Source organism: Anopheles coluzzii, chromosome 2 (genome assembly GCF_943734685.1).
Source record: "Anopheles coluzzii chromosome 2, AcolN3, whole genome shotgun sequence".
Classification (NCBI taxonomy): Eukaryota; Metazoa; Arthropoda; class Insecta; order Diptera; family Culicidae; genus Anopheles; species Anopheles coluzzii.
The window spans coordinates 30077504-30098394 of record NC_064670.1 but is presented as its reverse complement, the minus strand read 5'-3'; the positions used below and the strand labels follow the sequence as shown (position 1 = coordinate 30098394).

The 20891-nt window shown below is 47.6% G+C and overlaps 2 protein-coding genes across 2 annotated transcripts in view; one reads left to right on the top strand and one right to left on the bottom strand.

Annotated features, from left to right (window-relative positions):
• Positions 1-20503, top strand: part of LOC120949668 (acetylcholine receptor subunit alpha-like 2) — a 43312-nt gene extending 22809 nt beyond the window's left edge. Inside the window, exons 5-9 of the mRNA XM_040367089.2 lie at positions 13009-13168; positions 13679-14082; positions 15260-15441; positions 16352-16553; positions 18307-20503. Of these exons, the coding sequence (XP_040223023.1) occupies positions 13009-13168; positions 13679-14082; positions 15260-15441; positions 16352-16553; positions 18307-18507 (1149 nt within the window). The 3' untranslated portion in view covers positions 18508-20503. The remainder of the gene's footprint in view (positions 1-13008; positions 13169-13678; positions 14083-15259; positions 15442-16351; positions 16554-18306) is intronic.
• On the bottom strand, positions 923-3274 carry LOC120949667 (carboxylesterase 5A). Its single transcript, XM_040367088.2, has 3 exons — positions 2089-3274; positions 1395-2022; positions 923-1307 (listed from the first exon to the last, which is right to left on the bottom strand). The coding sequence occupies exons 1-3, from the start codon at positions 3212-3214 to the stop codon at positions 1157-1159; spliced, it is 1905 nt and encodes a 634-aa protein (XP_040223022.2). The 5' UTR covers positions 3215-3274; the 3' UTR covers positions 923-1156.
• Positions 20504-20891: the final 388 nt, after the last annotated feature.

The following is a 20891-nucleotide window of genomic DNA, read 5'->3' as shown; positions in this document are numbered from 1 at the left end:
GCGCGACGAAACCCGTCCAAGCACTCAGGCAGCTGCCCGGGTAGTTCGGTGTGTGCAGTTTTGTGCATGCAAGTAAGTGCTCAAAGTTTGCCAACTCCCAAGGCGACACGTTGCGGCGAAGAACAGGGGCGTACACAAGCTGTAGCAGCACTCTATCGACGCTGACCGGGCTACACCTCGGGTAACATGTAATATGCAAATGGTGCCACATTAGGTATATTGAACTTTTATTGAACAACACAACACAAGGGCACGGGCAGCTGCTCGAAAGATATCGGCAGATACAGTCTTAAATTGAATTTCATCCTCCCGTGCTGCTGCTGCTGCCGGAACTGTTCTAATATTAATGCAATAAAATGGAGGCTCATGCACCCGCGCGTGGCCTCGTTGGAGTGGTGGCGCATTATGTTTCTGTTTTTTTTTTTCGCTTCAAAATAATGGTCCTACTGCTGGTGTGTGTGTGTGTTTACCCAGCACAGAAAATAAACTAACCCACCGCCATCGCCCTACCCCCGCATGAATGTAAACGAAATCAAATGCTCGCTCGGGCTAAATCCCGGCAAACCGAACCACTATCACGCGCCGGGTCCCACTACACTGTTAATCAAATGAAACGTACTTTACCGTACGGCGATTGCAGCATAAAACTGAGGCAGAAACTTTCATTTTGCCACACACATGCGCTCGAGCGCGATGCAAGATGCGGAACACGAAGGTAAAATGGAAAAGGACGGCCGGGTAGGTCTTGAGCATAAAACAACACTAAACTTCACCGACCATCCGTCGATGCTCCAACCAACAACCCCGTAGCTCCCCGCGTCCTAAGGGAAGGGGGGGGGGGGGGCAGGGTTAGCCACAATCGCTTCATTTATCAGCGTTAATAAATTATTGTGAAATTTTATTACAACATTCGGCGCTAAACTGCAGTTTTATGTACCACACAAGTACACTTTATTACGCGACGTGCGGGCGGAGAAAGGGAGACGGGCGTGAAACTTATTCCATTCGGCGTCTTGAAGGATGTACATCATAAAAAGCCGGTGCACTATCGTTGTGTTTACCGGTTCCTTGGCTTGGCTCACACTTTCGGTAAATGGCTGTAGTGTCTCCGTGTCGTACTCTCTCTCTCTCTGTCTCTCTCGGTCGTTCGAAACGACTATCCACCGAACAGTAATCCGGACACTTTGTTAATGGGCACGACATTACCCACCACTTTGCTCACCGAGCCGAGCCCCTCGCCCAGGAACGAGCAGGAAAGTGACTTCAGTGCCTCGAGCTGCGCCCCCCAGATGGACAGTTGACAGAATCTGTAATCGTATTAAGCGAGCGCATCCATTACCGTGCCGGGCTCATTCGTGTCACACAGCGGCCCGCAGACCGCGATCGCCCCTCACCTGAAGTCGTTGTCTACCGCAATCTTTTCGCCGACCCGCACGAACGGGGTGCCCTTGCTGGAGAAGCTCTTGAACACATTGTCCTGGTGCATGCTGCTCGTGTTGAGGTACGCAAACTTGGCGATGAACGAGGCGAACGATTTCCGTGCGTTCAGATCCTTCGCGGACTTGACCGTGGCGGACGCGATCGGATTGCCGTACACGTCGTGCGTGTCGAACAGCAGGCCCAGCTCATCACCGTGGCCAACGAGTCGGCCGTCGGCTCCGTTGGTGCCGGTTTTCGCCACGATCGGCAGGCCGGCCAGAAAGTCGCGACCCTTGGTGCTCTCCGACCGGTGCTCGAAGCTGTAGATGAAGGCCTTGGAGCTTTTGCTCCAGGCCTGGGCGGACACGACGGCGGGCAGGTTGAAGACGGCGTCCGTCGTGGCCTCCACGAGCTTGCTGAAGATTTGCGTCACATCCCAGCCGGCCGGGATTTCCAGGTACTTGTCCAGCTGCAGTATGCCGCCCACGGTGTCCAGTGCCTGCACCTGCTTCTCCACATTCAGGAAGCCCTCCAGCCCAACGAGTGAGCTCGTTTTCTTCAGGAAGTTCGTAGCTCCCTTAAACGTGGACTGAATCTCTTTCACTGCAACGGAAGCACGTTTGTGAGCGAGCACGAAACACTGTTCGCACCGTTTCGCACCCTACTTACCATCGATCGCATTAGCCGTCTCGTCCTTGGTCACACCGATCAGCAGCGGAATCTTGGGAAAGTCGCCCGCCTGCAGCGACACCTCCGGCTTGTCTGTTAGCAGGCCCAACAGGCCCCGCCCATCGTCCTTCTCCTCCACGACCGGATTAAGCCCGGCCTGTGGTGTCACCCCGTTCACGAGCTTCTCGCCACGGAACCGCTCCGCCTGCAGCTCCGTATCCATCTGCACAATCTCCTCCGTCGACTTGTCGCGCAAACACTTCACCACCTCCGTTTCGTTCCCAGCCGCGCACCGGTGACGCATCGTGGCCTCGCGGTACGCCCCGACCGGCTCCATTTCGTACGCGTTCGGCTGCAGCGACGAGCCGGACATGGCCACCACACCGGTCACCGAGCTGCGGGCCATCGTAGCCGACGCCAGTACCATCGCGGCCGTCGCACCCGACCCATGCCCGACCAGCTTGATCTGGGCCGGATCGCCCCCGAACCAGGCGATGTAGTCCCGCACCCAGCGCACAGCCGTCGCCATGTCGAGCAGCGCCAAATTGCCCGACAGATCGCGACTGCCGTCGCCGATCATGCCGAACGAGCCGAGCCGGTACTGGATCGGTACGAAGATCACACCGTTTGAGGTCAGCGGTTCCGCACCGTACTGGGAGGCGGAGCCGTACCGGTAGCCACCGCCGTGGATCCACACCACCACCGGCAGCCCGGTCGTTTCGTCCGGCATCTGTGGCGTGAAGATGTTCAGCAGCAGGCAATCCTCGTGCCCGATCACGCGGTACGGATTGGACGGTTCCGGCTGCGGGCAGGGTGGCCCGTTGCTCGTCGCATTCACGTCTCCGCTCAGATGGCGGTACTGGGGCCGGGCGAACCGGTTCTGTCCGGTCGGGGATTCGGCGTAGTGTATGCCACGGAACGAGTACAGGCCGGTGTTGCGATTGCGCAGTCCCTCGACGCGTGCCGCCCGGCCTCCGACGCGCACAAACACGACCGGATCGTCGATCGGTGGCGTGGCGGATCGGATGCCACCAACGATCGCTTCACCCGGTGCGGCTAGCAGCGCCAGCAGCGGTGGCACACAGAATACAACCGCATGCCGGAGAAATGGTTTCTTGCGCAACATTTTTATTTATGCTTGAGATCGTGCGCAGCTCTCAAAGCCAACTGAATGGATCAAAAGTGGAGGCGAGCGAGTGCTGCATTGCCATTATCAGTACGCCTTCGACCATTGATATGGCGGCGAGCGGGTGAAGTGAAAAGTTCCCTAAAGAGCCTTTACTATTGAGATAAAGTGTAGAAATCTTGAATCATTTCGAAAGCATTTTACTGAATCAAAATACAACTTCATAGTTTTAAAGTTGCAATTCATATTCAAAATAATGCTTTATCCAACCTCAGCTGAGGTAACATTTGCATTTCATTGACACGATCGCCACTACAGTCGCCTTGAACTGTTGCTCCGTTTTTGTGTAGTGCCATTCTCAGTGGCCGTTTGCGATAAACGGAACAACATTACTTGTAGAAGTGTGCCAAGACTAGTGATGTGTTCATTGGAGCACACCCGCGACTCCGATGCGGCTATTGTTAGTCCGATTCCGACGCCGGCAAAATCCGAATCACTAGTTCCGTCTGGAGTCGTTCGGAGTCGCCCGGAGTCGTTTGGAATCGTCCGGAGTCGCCCGGAGTCGTCCGGAATCTACCAGAGTCGTTTGGAGTCGGGGTCGTCTGGAGTCGTCCAGAGTCATCTGAGTTCGTCCGGAGTCGAATGGAGTCGTCCGGAGTCAACCGCAATCGACCAGAGTCAATCGAAATCGGAGTAGGTTGGAGTCGTCCGGAAATTACCAGGATTGTTTAGAACCGGAGTCGTCTGAAGTCGATCGTAGTCATTTGGATTTATCCGGAGTCGTTTGAAGTCGTCCGGAGTCAACCGCAGTCGACCAGAGTCGATCGGAATCGGAGTAGGTCGGAGTCAACAAGAGCCGTACGGTGCAATGTACTTGTGATCAGGCATTTTATTTCGATGTGTTTAGCGTGTGCACTTTGTATACAAACCATTACAAACCATCTAAGGCCGACTATGGACGACTCCGACTTCAACCGATTGCGAACAACTCCGGACGTATTTGAGAATCCCGAACGACTCCGAATGACTCCGGACGACTCCGGATGACTCCGATTGACTCCGGCCGACTTCGAACGACTCCAGACAACACCGGACAATTCCGAACGTATCTGAACGACTCAGGATAATGCTAGGCGGACTTTCCTTCCGGAGTCGGTTCTAAAATTAACGGGGTCGGATCGGAGTCGACCTCTGATTTTTGCCAACATTACCCATCACTAGCCGTTCGGTCTTGGCTAGTTAAGTTTCCGAATTTCGCATTTGCGGGTTGCATTTCGCTGTCGTAGCTTTCAGGTTTAATCAGCACCCTTCACCCACTAACCATTTCGTTCCAATCTCAACAGCGCCGACTCCACTGACGCGCCCCATCGTTGCTTCAGTAGATTGAACTACAACTACAACGACTACGTGCCCGTGAATCTGCCCGCAGTGCACCGTTTGCACCGCGAGAATGCAAAACATAAATTGAACGCAATAAATATCAAACAGAGCGTTCGTATAAAGCTGCCCCATTACCCCGTCTCAGCGAGCAATCTTGTGTTTTATTTACCTTGGTAGTTAGTGTTGGTTCGCACCGGGAGCCGGGGTTTTTCCCTCCACCCAATGCAAAAGCGCTTTTGCCGAAAATCTCTCTGACCAAACTATTGCACTAACCGGTTCGGAGCCGGTCTTGGTTCCGGTACTGCCTTTGCCCTTTTTTATCCACCGAGCTGCTCCCGACAACTTCGTCGTAAGTAGCGTGTGGATGGGACGGTCTTTTTTACGAGTTGGCGGCTGCTACTGCCGGCTCTTTCTTTGGTCAAACTTTTATTGCCCAATTCTCGGCCCGAGCCAGACCAGACCTAGAAGTAAGGGGCATGCCGCCATCGCAACAACACGATCACTACCATCCCGGAGATTCGCATGGCATCGCTAGGCAAGTCACCGTCGTGCCAGATCCAGATTCCGGTTTATCACGAGAGACAGGACAAGATTGTACGTTCTGCGCACACCATACGTTAGGGGACATAGTTTTATTTTATTGTTATTATTGAATCCTCGGCTCTGTCTTCGTCTTCGCCGAACGCCCCAAAGGCGCACAGCATGCTTCCGACACTGTTTGGGCAGTTTTATTATGGAATATTTTACTTCCCATTCTCGACGACCTGGTGGTGGTGCTGGTGGTGATGCTGGAAAAGGGTTTCAGTAGCATAAACTACAACGACAAGCAATAGTGATAACAAAAACAACAACAACAACAGCAAAAACACACACACCAAAGAACCAGACGAAGATAAGCGGTCTTACTTTTGCAGACTTCTTCGATAAGCAGCTCGCTCGTGTGCTCGTGTGGCTCTTGGGATGGGTTGGGATCACAATTTATGGTGTAATCAGATAGTGCAATAAATACAGAATTAGAAGGCACATAAATAAAACTGCCAACCATTGGGAACGAAATTAAAACGCTCTGCGCCTATGGAAACTTTTCTTGTGCCGTGTGTCTCAAGTGTCACTTTAATTAACGCTACGATTGAATCGGGAAGCGGTAAAGTGATCTGAAAAGTGGGTTTTCCAGTTTCATTAAAGTAGGAATTGCATTCTAAAGCACAGCATTGGCAGGGTGAAGAAAATCCCCATTTCCCACTGAAAGCTTGCAAGCAACTCGTTGAAACGGGATTCAATCTCAAGCCGTCTTGCATAAGTAACGTCAAAATGCTCGGTGAGTGCGTGTGTGTCTTATTTGATCAAATTTAACGATACTCTCTTCCCAAACGCAGACCAGACCTTCATCGATCTTGTCGCTCTTGTCTGTGTGTGTGTGTTTCACGACCCGTTTTCAGCTCCCATCCGTGTTGTTCGGTCTGTTAATAATTCATCCCATCCGTTAAACCTTAGCTAAAGGACCGCCGCACGCGCGCGCGCATCCCAAAACAACGCCCCAAGCGAAAGCGACAACCGTTTGGAATGTGTCACAAAACCCGGACACCGATCCGGCATGGATTATTGGAAATCATTCCAAATCCAATTTGCCAGCTGAGTACTTCTCAGCTTCCCTCAAAACCTCGAACCTCACGCGATTTGTCTTGATTTGTTAGAATGCGAAATGCGAATCGAACCCCCACGGTCCAACAGCCTGACCGGCCGGCCGGCCAGCCCGTCGGTGATCGTTGTTATCAGAGCCCACTGGGCGAGACGGGACCACAAGCCTGGTGGCTTCACCCATTCCAAGCAGCATCACATTCGCAGCAGTGTGTTGACACACCCATGCACCCTTATCGCTCGCACAAACCGCGCACGAGACGCGCCGAAACATAACTTGCCGGGGCCCGGGCGTGCCATTCCAGCGTGCTGCGATGCCGTTGATGGCCGATATGGCAGTGTGTGGGGGAGGGGAGGGGCGTAGTGGCAAGCTACTAAGATAAAGGCGCCGTTTCATATTCATGAAACTTTATGATTTCCGGATCTCCACCCTCACGTCACCAGAGAGTCCCGCTCGCTACGCTCTCTTCCCCGGCAAAGGGCCAGTGCCCAAAATTGTGTAACGTTCTCTTGCTCACACTACCACCCCCTCCCCCCCCACCACCCTCCCTCCCCTTCTAGCCGACACACCAGCGGAATGTGATCTCATTGCTGAATGCTCGAATTCCTTCGTGCAAGCGTTCGTATGCGTGCCTTTCCCAACAGTGCGCGCGCTCACTCTCTTTCTCTCTCTCTATCTTTCTGTCTCTGCTTCGCTTTCCCGTTTTGGCCACCCTCCCACAGTATAGGGCGGATATTGTTTGGTGGTGGTGACGGCGATTTTCATAATTTCATATTTGTATGCATGGAAATTGGTTCCCATTCGGTGTGTGAAAGAGTCCAGAGATTGGAGCGGGAAGCGCGTCGCTGCTGAGGAATGCCAAAGGTCATTCCCGGGGATGAAGGGGAGTAGGGGTGAGGCCGGGTGGCACGCAACGGTGCCGAAAGCTATGTTACCCCCCCCCCTCCCCCCGGACTCGTTTGGCAATGGCATGGCTAGAAGGAAAGTTATGCCATCGCTTCCCTTCGCTCAGGGATGGAAAGCATACGGTACCCGAACACAATATACATTTATGGCCGTCCCTTCAAAAACCCGCCCCGCAAAGGTGCTCGGACGGTGTTGGCAGCATCTTATAACCGCCCGCTGCCAATGGAATGGAAGGCAGGTTTGCCGATTTGTTTGGCGTGAAGGTTGCCCGCGACAGGTACAGAGGGGACAGTTTCTCCTCCTGAGCACAATCCGCCCGAGCGCGATCGAATCAAAACACATTCGAAATCGCACAGTTTATCGCGCAGCCAAAGCGTCGTGCCCGCTATTTGGCACACGCGGCGGCACCCTTTTGTGTGTCTATTTGTGCAAACAAATCACTTCCCTGCTGCTCGTTCCCTTCTTTTCCCTTGATTTGTGTTTTGTGAGGAAGGTGGCATAATGCTGAAAGAAAATCCACCCCCCAATATAAACCCCTTTTCCTTTGGCAGTTTCCAGCACCAAGGGAATTTTTCATGCTCTTTCATAGGAGTGCAGCTAACCAATAGCAACAAAAACAGCAGCAAAAAAGTCAATCAATCGAAAAACATGTCATCATCAATTTGTATCAATCGCACGCAGCAGCAGCAGAACACGTGGCCATTGCGATAAATCCCACCACAAAGCAATATTAATGACAGCCACGGGTGCACAAATAATGAAAAGTGTCATACTACGTGGTTGTTAGAAAATTGAATATCCTTTTTGTTTTTATTTGCTTGGATTGCTTTTGGTCCCTCGGCGCACCAGAGTCCGGGCCACGGAACAACAAATGCAGCCACACAATCGACACGCAAGAGCCCCAATAATCTGCTAGCTGGCTTAAAAGCGATAAAATATTCCCGCAATCCATCACACTCTGTCACACACGCAAACACACACAGGCAACGGAAAGCTCACATCCAAAAGCATGGTCCAGACAAGATAACGGGTTGAAAAATGATACACAAAAATAAAGGACGCAAGAAGTTGTTGTCCGATAATGCAGCACAACACCAGGGCGGGGTGAATGTGAAAATAAAAATCACACACGCACACACACACTTTTTCTCATCAACATAAACATGGCCGGTGATACGACCTCCCAAGCTCGGGCCGGTTCCCAATGGCCGGCGAACGTATCATTGACAACTTGACAACGATAAGAATGACCTCCGTTGGGGCCGAAATTTCTCAAACGCTCCCCTTTCAACAACCCCACACCGAACCGACAGCACAGTGACATCGAAATCGGACGAGCGCAAAACCCTCGCACGCATAATTTCACAATCCTTTGCCCCGGGAGGTACAAACCACGTGTGTATGTGTGTGTGTGTGTGCGTGTGTGAGAATCAAAGGGAAAGGTCCTTTCCCTTTTTTTGTTACTTAATTCCGGAGATTTTTCTGTACTCTTCTCCTGTTCCTGTTTGTTTTTTTTTTTTTTTGCTCCAATCCCCACATACTTCCTTTTCCGCTGTTTCCTCCCCAAACTCTCCCTCTCCCCCATTTCCACCATCCAACCTCAAGTGGTGGAAAGCTCGAAAAAAAAAGGGATGCACGCTTTTGAGCGTGGTGGTTGGTCGTAAAGTGTGCGCGCAAGAAAAACACAATGTCCTTTCAGCCGAATCCTGCTGCCCCTGTGAAAAACCTCGCACCGCACTAATGTGCCTCAAAAGCCCTCGAAAATGGATGGGAAGAGCAGGGACAGAGAATGAGGATCACACATACACACAGCGCAGCGGACAGCGTATCGCTTTTCGAAAGGTCTAAAACACTGCAACAGTGTAAAACTGTTTAGTGTGAAATAGAGTTGAGCGTGTGAGTGTTTGTGTGTGTGTGTGTGTGTGTGTGTGTGTGTGTGTGTGTGTGTGTGTATGTGTGTGTGTGTGTGTGTGTGCGGGGCAGACAGTGAGTGCCCTTTTTAAGAGTTATTGAGAAGGAACTGAACCGAACCCCCGGTGAACAAAATGGTGCGAGCGAAGGGGTTGGGAAGCACCGAAATCCCACATTCTTTTCGAACGCTTTTCTGCCACCCAAGCCCCATTCCTAGCCCTGGGCAAAAGCTCGCTCTGTTGTGCATCATTTTATTTCCTTTTTTTTTTGAGGGAAAGATTGGATAGCGATTCTCTTGATTTTCAGATTTTTTTCTTTCTGTGTTTTTGCTTGCTTTTCTAAGGTTCTTTTAGGATGTTTCCTTTTTTTACCGGCATATCCTTTCTTTCCTACGGGAAGCTTCTTAGCCTTTCGGTGAAACGACGGCGGCGCTTGGGAACGCTTACTTGCGCAAAGGAAGGGGATGATGCTCAAAACCGAACCTACTGCCATGTCCCTGGGAAGTCAGTTAAAGAATGGAAACCCCCATTCCTAGAACGTAGGACTTATGGCCTAAGATAGGACGCACACACACACACACACACACACATACGACCGGTTCGATTTCTTTATGTTGCGTTTATTCGCAACCTGACCAGCATTCCCCCTTAGCATGGCTGTATTTGGGGTATTTTGCTTCTTTTTGTGTGTGTAAAAGCCTTTCTCTCCTTCGTAACGAAACCAAGAAGCAGACACAAGAAGAGCCCACTTTCTCGTTCACTTCCGTTCCACCCGCTCTCTCTCTCTCTGATTGCGGAGAGATTGAAACGCGCGCTTCTCCTTAACCGAACCGAAACCGGGTGGAGCGGAAGGCAGCGATGCTGCCCGCCCGAAAAAAGGCCATGCCCTCGCCTCACAACCTCACAAGATTGGACCATGTAAAACAAATAAAAGTGAAGATGAAATGGAACATAAAAATTTACGACACTCGGTAAATTGAATATAAATTCGAAGCTAACTGTGCTGATGGTGCTGCTGCTGCCCCTGCGAGGCACCCGTAAGGTGGCAAATGGCACACTGTCTGTGGACCGGCTTGGCATACAATGCCACCGGTTTTTTTCGGGCACAGAGAGAAAGAGAGAGAGAGGGGGATAGAGTGTAGATAAAATAAATTGCAGCTCAAGATATCCCTTTTGGATGATCCGTTTTGGGCACGATGAACACGCCACCTCGAGTGTCCCGAGCGGCAGCATCAGCAGCAGCAGCAGCAGTCATCAGCACACTTGACGAGTGGAGTTGGTGAAAAAAAACCCCTCCACTGGTAAGCCTTCTTGAGCAGCAGCAGCAGCACCGAACGGCCACACAACTCCTCGTTGGCCCACCAAGGGTTCGCTTTTTCATCGATCAATCACCTCGGTCGGTGTGTGGTAGTGATTGCTTTCACTTCACTTCATCTCCTTGCTTCCACTATTCCGTCGGGGCAGCTCGTTTGGGGAGGGGGAGGGGGGTGTAAAGGTGAAGCCGAACCGATTCCCGGGACGTTTATTGATTCGATGGGAATCTCGAGCAGAGATGAAGGTTAATGCTACTCACTAACCTTTCGCTAACGTGCGGCCACACAGTTGACAGTTGATTGAGTGCAATCGTTTGCGATCGAATGTTTGTCTTGCGTATGTCATCGTACGGAACGGCAGAGCACCCGGTGAGTGCCGTTCACCGGGATGGCCAATCAGCAGGAGCTGCAGTCAATTACGATAAGATGCGCTCGGCGGCACGGCACGGCACTGCCACATGCACATGTGTTTGCACCTTGCCAGTGGCAGTGGCAGCGTGTATTTGTTTTACGTAGCACTCGACGCCGAACCTGGCGGCAATGTACACACATTGAGCAAACAGTGCTACATGTTAGAGAGCTTCGTACCAGCTTTATACCAGCTGCAGCTGCCAACGTTGAAGTGCAGCGAGATGCACGGATAAGTGATGGATACAGTGCGGAATGTTCGGTACTACAACTTGACGCTGATGTATTGCTTTTAATAAACTAATTTCAGGAATGGGAAGCTTTTCTTGAGCTTGAGCTTAGTTGCTGAGCTATTGGAGATTGTTGAAGAAGTTAGAAGCAGCGCAATAGCGAAGGATCATACGCAAATTTGTGGTTAAACATGCAGCTGCACGCTTTTGATGCTTGGAAGTCAATACAATGCATTTCAGAAACATTCAAGTTTTATTACATTTGCTTTGCTTATGTGATGTAATGAAACGAACAACCTGCTCTTGCTTTTTCATGATTGACATAAGTAATTAAAAGTTTAGATCACTTCACTGCGTACTTTTTTGTCATAATTGTGGAAGTACAATATGGTTTTATTCGTTACACTACCAGCATTGGATTGATCGCATTGGCTGATGAACGAAAAAAAAGATTTTATGTTTAAATTAATGTGATAGTAAATCTATCTCATCGAGAATATGACCGTAAAGATTATCATTAAGCTTATTTCACGCTTCATTTGAGGAATATTCCAGCATAATTGAAAATTATCCTATCAATATATTAAAGTAATGTGTTTCAAGGGTGTAAAACAGGTTATTTTAACATTATTAACTAAAAAAACTTAATCGGTAAGGTAATTTTACCTTCATTACAAAAAAACACATGATAGTGCATTGTATACACGAATTAGCTACACTGTTTTGTAATACTCATTTCCTGTGAAAGCGTTACCAAGTCGGTTGTTGAGCGTGAACTTAAAAAAGTATATTGTTCGACTAATTTAAAATATTCACACTTTTTTACAAATCTGCGACTTGTCCCTTTGGTGGATTTTCTGCTTCTGGTTGCATGACCTTATTTGGTTAGGAATCAGCGCGCGCTGTCCCGATTCTCAATCTTCGATCGATGACCTGGCGCGCGAACCCTAACCGCTCCGAACATTTCTTTTATCTCTGTTTCTCTCTCTAACTCTGTTCGGTGTTTAATGGCACCGTCGATCAGTTTATCGTTTTAATCGATAAGCGTACCTGCCTTTATCATTATCTCGCACTTGTTATAACTCTTATGTCAACATACAGACGTGTCAACATTTCCGTTATTCCGTCTTTTTATATGAATACGAGCGTCATCTCCGTGATTGACTGTATTAAAGTATTCAATCATAAAATCATAGTAAACCAAAGAGGCTCGAACAAAAAAAAAAAAAATGTTTCGATTAGAATGTTTATAAATTGCAAAAAAAAAAAATGGCAAGGGCTTGATTGCATCATATTATAAAAGTCTCATGCAGATGACTGCTTTTAATGCGTCAATAACTTTACCAAATAAATAACAGCATAATTCACATGCTGTAAAAATACATGTTTTTTTTTCAATTTTACAATAACATGATTTCCTAAAAAAATAGCTACTTTTCTATGAAAACTAGGAAATTCTTATTCAACCTAATTTCCCCAACTTGTCTAACTTGCTGTGTCACTCTGAATAAACTGCTTTAACAGCTTAAAGTTATCCCCTACCTGCAATGTGCAAAGTGTTGTAATGGTACTGAACACTTTAAACACTTCTTTACAAACAAAACAAAACAAAAACCAACCATCTCTAGCAGCTCCAGCAGCTCCAGAAGCAAGGTTCTAAATCGTTAACACAAAGCCACACCGCATCGCATGGCGGTTGGCAGCAAACGGCAGCTACGTGCTACACCTTACATACACACCCGTAGCCATTATTTTATCGTTTCGTCCCGTCGGTACAATCAAGTGATTGGTAGCGCATTGAAATTGTCATTGCATTGTTCGGCTGCGCCCACCGCTCGCCCACCGATGGACCGCAAAGCCAATGCGGCAAGCGTGCAGCTTCCGATTCAGGCAGCGCCCATAAATCTGCAATGTTACTCATGTCCAAGTGTTTCCTCTTTTTCTCTCTCTCTCTCTCTTCCTATTTCTCTTTTTTACCTCCGATTGGTACCGTTACCGGGGGGCACAGATTGACCTGAAGCATAAAAATCAACTGAACAACAGCGACAACATGGTGAAGATTGGAATCGATTTACGCGAGTACTATCCGAGCGTGGAATGGGACATTCTTGGCGTGCCAGCCGAGCGCCACGAGAAGTACTATCCCTGCTGTGCCGAACCGTACCCGGGTAAGTGAAGCCACACACACACACACAAAAAACCCTCGTGACCAGAACAATGGCGGGGACAAAGTCATACCGTTAGTTAAGGTTCAGCACCCGGACCCATCCCATGCGACCATCACCCGCTAACTATTTTCTTCATCAAACTGTCGTCTCGCTCGACCGGACGCATTTAGCTGCACATTCTGTCACCGTGTGTGGGTGGTATTTTTTATCGTCTTCTTTGCCTTCTTTTTGCTGCCCATACTGCACCTGTAAAATGGCACACCGATGTCAGGTTCGGTGCAAGCAATAACCATCGATCGAATCCCTGTCGCGCCGCACCGTATCTTACCTTGCCACACATTGCACAGACCGGTGTGGTGCAGCAGAATGTCCCCAGTGTCCCCATAAATGCTGCCCATTGACTGGCCATAGATTGGGCACGACCTTTCGCACACATACAAACACACACACACTCAAACACACTTTTGAGTTGAGCAGTTTTTGTTCACACTTCTTTTCCGCACCCGCCAGATATATTCTTCAACATCACATTACGACGCAAGACGCTGTTCTACACGGTGAACCTGATCATCCCGTGTGTCGGCATCTCCTACCTGTCCGTGCTGGTGTTCTATCTGCCGGCCGATTCGGGCGAAAAAATTGCATTATGCATCAGCATCCTGCTATCGCAGACCATGTTCTTTCTGCTGATATCGGAAATCATCCCGTCGACCTCGCTCGCCCTGCCCCTGCTCGGCAAGTACCTGCTGTTCACGATGATACTGGTCGGGCTGAGCGTCGTGATCACCATCATTATCCTTAACATACACTACCGGAAGCCGAGCACACACAAGATGGCACCCTGGGTCCGGAAGTTCTTTATATTGCGCCTGCCCAAGCTGCTGCTGATGCGAGTGCCGAACGATTTGCTCAAGGTGAGTGCGCTGGGGCGGGGGGGGGGGGGCGATCTGCTTGGTCTGTGGTGTACTGGGGGGCATGCGGTTATATATTCCTAATTACATACCGTTTTTTTCTCTAGCCCTGTTTCAATCGGTTGCCTTAAAAACACTTTCATTTTTAGTGATTATCCCGTTTTGTTCGAGTTCGTCTTTCGTCTTCTTCACACTATGAGCTGGGATGGAAAGATTTAATGCAATCGATTGAGGGTTAATCGTTGTGTTATTGCATTAAGGTTCTTTAAGTGATCTTGTTGATTTTGGTTTTTTTTTCTATATAGGACACATTTTTTTGTAATAGATAGAATGTTGCCTTTCTCAACAATTTAGATAACTTATACGTTCGGCTATTCGTTGGTTTGTTGATGTAACGCGCGACGAAATCATACGATTTAGTGATGTATTTTACAAAACCTTCTAAATAGTTGCGGAATAGAGTTTTTTTTTCATTTCGTATCTTAATGGACCTGCAAGAAGTAATTATGAGTTGCTTGAAAAAAATAATGAATTTAGTTTTTTTTATTATATCTTTGTTTGCCCGAGTTGTATGCATCCAATGATGGGCAATATTATTTCTTCCCAAGATACATATAAGTTCCAAATTGATGGGTTTTAAATACATTTTATCATTATCATGTTTGGATTTTAAACTTAAGATGGTTCAATAAGTTTTTGGAGCTCATGCTTTTATAAAAAAGAATTTATTATTTAATTAATTAATTAAGTAATATAAATTTATTTTCCCATTTTACAACACGTTGTTTGCTGAAGAATAGCACTGTAGGAGAATAGCATAGCCACTAGCTGTTGTCAAATATGTAACTTATTGATACGACTATACCCAGTAAGCAATGTCAAAACTATTTATCGCCCCTCAAAAACAATGTTGGGAGAGTTAAATTTGAAAATTAATGATAATAATTAATATGAGTTTGGTGTAGACTTTATAAGTTAATTTATGTATTTGTTAGCTCATTCTAGTCCATCTACAAATGATATGCTTTGGTCGTTTTGTTACGTTTAAACATCAATATTTATTGTGTTATACCTTTCAAAATTAAGGCTGAAATATTTTACCTTCGATTAGATTATTTACTTAAATAACTGTCTACCATCTTTCCCTTTACCGCCACTACCACATCCTTCACCTCGACAGGAGCTAGCAGCAAACAAAATCAACTACGGCATCAAAATTAGCAAGAGCAAGTTCGGCGCTGCCCTAGCCGCCCACTCGCAGATGCAGCCGAATTCCGGCGGCTCCAGCCCGGACTCGATCCGGCACATGCAGGGCCGGCCGGGCGGTTGCAACGGGCTGCACTCAACCACCGCCACTAATCGGTACGTATTTTTGCACGACCAGCCACGACAAGACAAGCGTGATGATTGCTTCTACTCCGCACTGCTGTAATCCCGGGCGGATTATTCGATGAGAACGAATAGCGGAAGCGTAGAATATATTGTTATACTAGTGAGATTAAAGATTGCTTTTAGTACCGGTGTTGGAACGGGACCAGGCCATATACCTGTTCGTGTCCAAGACTTATCATACTGCCCTGAACAGAACATTTTGCACGCTACAGTGGTGATCTCGGTGAACAATACATATCAGCCACCGGGGTGTACACCAGGGTGCGGAACAAAATCCGACAAAGCTCTCTCTTTCTCTCTCTTTTTCCTTCATCGACCATAGTCATTCCGTTCCGCTTTGTACCATCGATGGGAATGCTTCACCAGTTCCGATCTTTCGAGATATCGACACAATTGCCACTAACGCGATAATTAATCCTCGGCCATATTTTCATCCATACCCACTACCCATGGACCATCCCACCCAAGAGCGCCTCAAGAATGAATTGAGATATCCTCTTACGCGGCCATTGTGTAGCGAAATTGTAGGGCAATCCCGTCGTAACAGCAAAAGAAATGGGAATGGAAGGGAGCTTCAATAAAAGAACACGCCATATCGATGGCAATTACTCTTTTATTCCCCCTACGGGACGGGTTGGAGAACCGTTCAGCGTGCAAGAATACTTAGAACCCCAGCGTCCCAGCGCGAAGATTATGATCAATGCCGAGGCGCAGGCGAAATGGGGAGTTTCCTCGTTTTCCATTGGTGTGGAGTTCCTTTCCTTTAATTAGTCAATCGCAATATCGACTCTCTTTATTTTCTCTCTCTCTCTCTCTCTCTCTCTCTCTCTCTCTCTCTCTCTCTCTCTCTCTCTCTCTCTCTCTCTCTCGCTCGCTTCAGGTTCAGTGGGCTAGTTGGTGCGCTGGGCGGTGGGCTGAGCGGGCTGGGCGGCTACAATGGGCTGCCCTCGGTGATGTCGGGCCTGGACGAGTCGCTCAGCGATGTGGCGCCGAGAAAGAAGTACCCGTTCGAGCTGGAGAAGGCGATCCACAACGTGATGTTCATCCAGCACCATATGCAGCGGCAGGACGAGTTCAATGCGGTGGGTATACCCTTATTCCGTTCCGTGTCAAGTGTCATTAAACCGGGGTTTTAACGACGTGCAAAATGGAGGGAGATGGAGTTTATTTAATTTACTTTTGGTTGGTTTCATGCCAATGGAAATTTTTAGAGAAAAAAATAGAAAATTAGTTTTGAACGGATGAGCCAGAAATTAAGAAATTTAGTGTTAAAGAGAGGCTTTCATAATTAAACTGAAATGTATCATTTGTGGTTTTTATGCTGTCTCTCCGGTCTCAAAATCATATGTTTTACCATCGACGTTTCTTTCAATTCTTGAATTCTTTTAAAGGCAAAGCAGATCACTCCCTCCCCTCAAACACGCATCAGAGCCCGCACACGCAAACCACACTGACCACAAATGACAGATTTCAATCAGGCTGAAATCGAACCACTAATTGTCTTTGCTTTGCTTCCCTCACACGATTATGCTCTTTTTGCGTAAAACCACAAATAGGCGTATAATCACACGCTAGCAAAGCAGCGGCACCGCCGTCCAATATTGGGCATTGCCGGCAAACCCTGCCAACCAACCAGTGAAGAGCAAATCTGACCATCTTGCCATCTTGAAAGTGTAACAGCACCCCCCTTCCCCGCTCTCCATCGACAAAAACCAAAAAAGCCTTCAGTTTTGGAGAATCAACTTCACTAATCCTTGGGGCTTTCGAGCTCCCATGCCCTATCGATGCTGCGCAAATGTTCGTTGTGTTTTTCCTGTCCTACAGTCTGCTCTTGCACTTCTTTGTATTTCGTCGCTGTTCCCTTCCTACTGGCAAACGTACCAAAAGAAAAAAAACATTACACATTCTTTCCGGTCTTTCTATTGCGAGTCCATTATCGGGAGAAAATTTATATCCACCCATTCATTTACCGCCACCATCGTTAGTGTCATTGAATTTTGCACAAGGGCACCAGGCCCGCCTGCGGGTACAAGCTACCCGTAAGCTTTTTCCACTGACCTGATGTAGCAAAGCCCTTGTACTGGAAAGGCATGGGGATGGGAGAGGGATGGGATCAAAACCTTCGGGAAAAAGCGTTACATTTTACTTTGTTGCCTTACTCCGTCCGGCGTATACCAATGCTAATGATGATTGTTTTTTTTCCTTCTCTCTCTCTCTCACTCTCTCTCTCTCTCTCTCTCTCTCTCTCTTTCTCTAATACCATTCTTCTTCTAACTGCTGCCATTGTTTCGGCTCCCTGCAACATTCGGCTGTGGAATTCGAATAATGGAATTTCGAAAATCACCACTATATCGGTAAACGAAAATAAAACTCACCAACTGACCGGACTGGACCGGATCTTGGGCTTACCGGGCGGTACCGGAACACAACTTTTGACCGCAAAACCCACCAAACACTGACCGGCGTCTGGCGGACCGGGAATGCCGCAACACCACTACTTAACAACCGGCGACAACTGACTCCAATACACACAAACACACACAAACACACTAAACTCGGTCTCAAATCGTTACAACAAAAAATAACAATAATTTTGTTGCGACGCTACAAAACAACTTTCTTAACTACTTTTGGTCTTTTGGCTGGGATAAATGATGGTTGTTGTTTTTTTGTGTTTTGGTGTCTGATCGTCTTTTGCACCGTCACCGCACGCGCCCGCCATTCAACGTGTGTTAATAATACGCCCGTTTCGGTTCACCCACACGAAACTAAACCAAACTAAACCGACAACAACAAAAAAACTACGTCACCCCGACCGCCGGCAAACGACAACAGGAAGACCAAGACTGGGGCTTTGTGGCGATGGTTTTGGATCGTTTGTTTTTATGGTTATTCACGATAGCGTCGTTATTCGGCACATTTGCGATCCTGTGCGAGGCCCCATCGCTCTACGACGACACCAAACCGATTGACATCGAGTACTCCATTATCGCCCAGAAGCTGTTCAATCTTACCGTCAAGGATACGCGCTCCTAAAGCCGTAACGCCACCCCCCTCCGGGACGCCGGAACGTAAAGCGAATGCGCCAGGCCAGGCGGACACACACACACACCGGAAGCCTCGCTGGCGGGCGAAGGTTAACGGGCGATTGATTTTAATTTTTAAAACTTCTTTTTTCCCTCACTTTGTGTTAGAGAAATTGGGAAACCGTACCGTAACTGTATTGAACGGGGAAGCCAATTGCGTGCCCCGTTCTTTGTCACCTTGCTCCTTTTTTTTTTGTTTCTCATCATAAAATCATCACCACCGACGCTAATCGGGTCTAAAGGTCGTCGCGAAACTCTTCCAGCTTGCGGTTTCTGCACGATTCCCTTTTTGTTTTTTTTTTTGCCTTCATTTCGTTGTAATTTAACGGTATAGTTGCATTTTAGTGAGCAGTTTTCTGGTTTCCCGTTTTCTTTTGACCAACCCCAAACGTCAATCATCGTCCCCTCTTTCTCTTCCTCAGATCCTAGTATCCAGAGGCGCAGAGCAACCCCTACGCGCGATTAACACATTTAAGAAGTTTTTACCGTAGGCTAGGCGTAAAGGCACGCGTGGAAGTAACGCGTGGAAGTAACAAAGTTATGCATTTTCCCAAGGGCTAGTAATGGCACAAGGGACAACTTTTGGAAGGTAGGTGGGTGCCAAACACAAGCCAAATTAGAAGCAGTAGCAGCACTAGCGATCAAAGGATGCATTAAAAGAAAGTTTAATTGATTGTCAAAATTCTCACCAAAGAGACTTATTTTCGTGACCAAAAAAGGTTAGTGAGCGAACACAGGGCAGAAAATTGTTTTTTATAGGAATGAATTCGTTACAAGTTTGAAACACTTTCAACACAATTTTCGGTATCAAAACAAACACGTAAAGCAGATCCTCCTTCTTTCACTTCATCAGCCACAGTTTAAAGACACTGCTCAATGCAGCAGCTTTAGAGAGACAACTGCATTAGCAAAACTAGATCAAACTGTATTTTTCTAATACGCGTTTAGAGTCTTGTATGGTTGGAGGGATATTACACTAATGCTTCCATACAAAAAAAAAAATCCTGCCCAACAAACCAAATACTAGAACTCCTTTAGCAATTCTGGTATTACGCAAAATAGAATACAGAGAGAAAAAACAAAACAACAAGCCCTTACAAAAAGGACAGGACAGTTGAGCTAAACAGTACCATCGAAATTAATCCCTTTCCCAAACAACCAAAGTGAAGCCTTTATGTTAAGAAAACATAAGATAAAGTGTGTCAAATAGCAGGAGCTAAACATTGTAGCAAAAACAAAAATTAACCTTTTACTAAAACCCAAAAAAACACAACATTCAAACATAAAATGTAAGCAAAAACTAGCATTACGAAACTCACCCGGAGTGAATGAACGCCGAGGCCGGAATGTACTGCACCTGTGTCGCCAGGTGGCTCGGTAGCATTTCCCAACCGTGCCGAACTTCCAAAACAGGCGACAAGTATCGGGGTTAATGATGCATGGAAATTGATTTCAGCGCATAAAGTGAAGAGTGTAAAGTGTCAATAAAAGTGTTGCCACGGGAAGATATCAGCACGGCCGAGAGCGGCACGGCAGAGTATGGGAAATGAGAAGAACAAAGTAACCAGGTGGTAAATTGTATCTCTACCCTCACTGTCATGGATACGTTTTAACGCCGCAACACACACACAGGCAAGGAAATTGCGTCAAGCGTCTACAGACACACGCGCTGGGTGCGAGCACGCACATACAATTCCAAAACTAGTGTAAAACGAGGGAGTTTTTTTCTGTTTTCTGTATTGTATCCGTTCATTTTTTTTATTTGTTTCCTCAGCCACACTAGTATCACATAAACATAAGGGAAACCAGGAGAAGGGAAAGGGATAAAAAATGTTAAGGTAAATAAAAATAGAGATCGCACACTTCAGGAGAAAGGAAAAGAGAATAAAAATAAACAACAAATACAGGCCATCTTGCACCAAAACAAAGACAAATCCGTTTGTGTGTTTCAATTTCTCCTTACGTTTTCTTTCCACCGTTGCATTGTTTGCTTGGATGCCGAGAAAGCAACATGTCCGTTGTGTGGTGTTGAATCGTCCGCTCTTTTCACTCTCCCCACCCCGGAAAGGCGAAGACACGTGTGTACGGGGTAACATGAACACGCTACCCGGCCAAAAACAAGGTTAAGTGTCAAATGATCTAGTTCGGTATGATGGGTATAGCGTGAAGGTGAAATTTAACGCCTGCCCTTATTTGCCATCACCATCACCCCGTTGTATAGCGCGACCACCATACACATAAACACAGCATGCGTTGACTGCTGCGTGAGCAAATTGCCACTCGACTCGAACTGCTGCACACCCTCTTTGCACCTTCGTGTGTGCCTCGTTCACG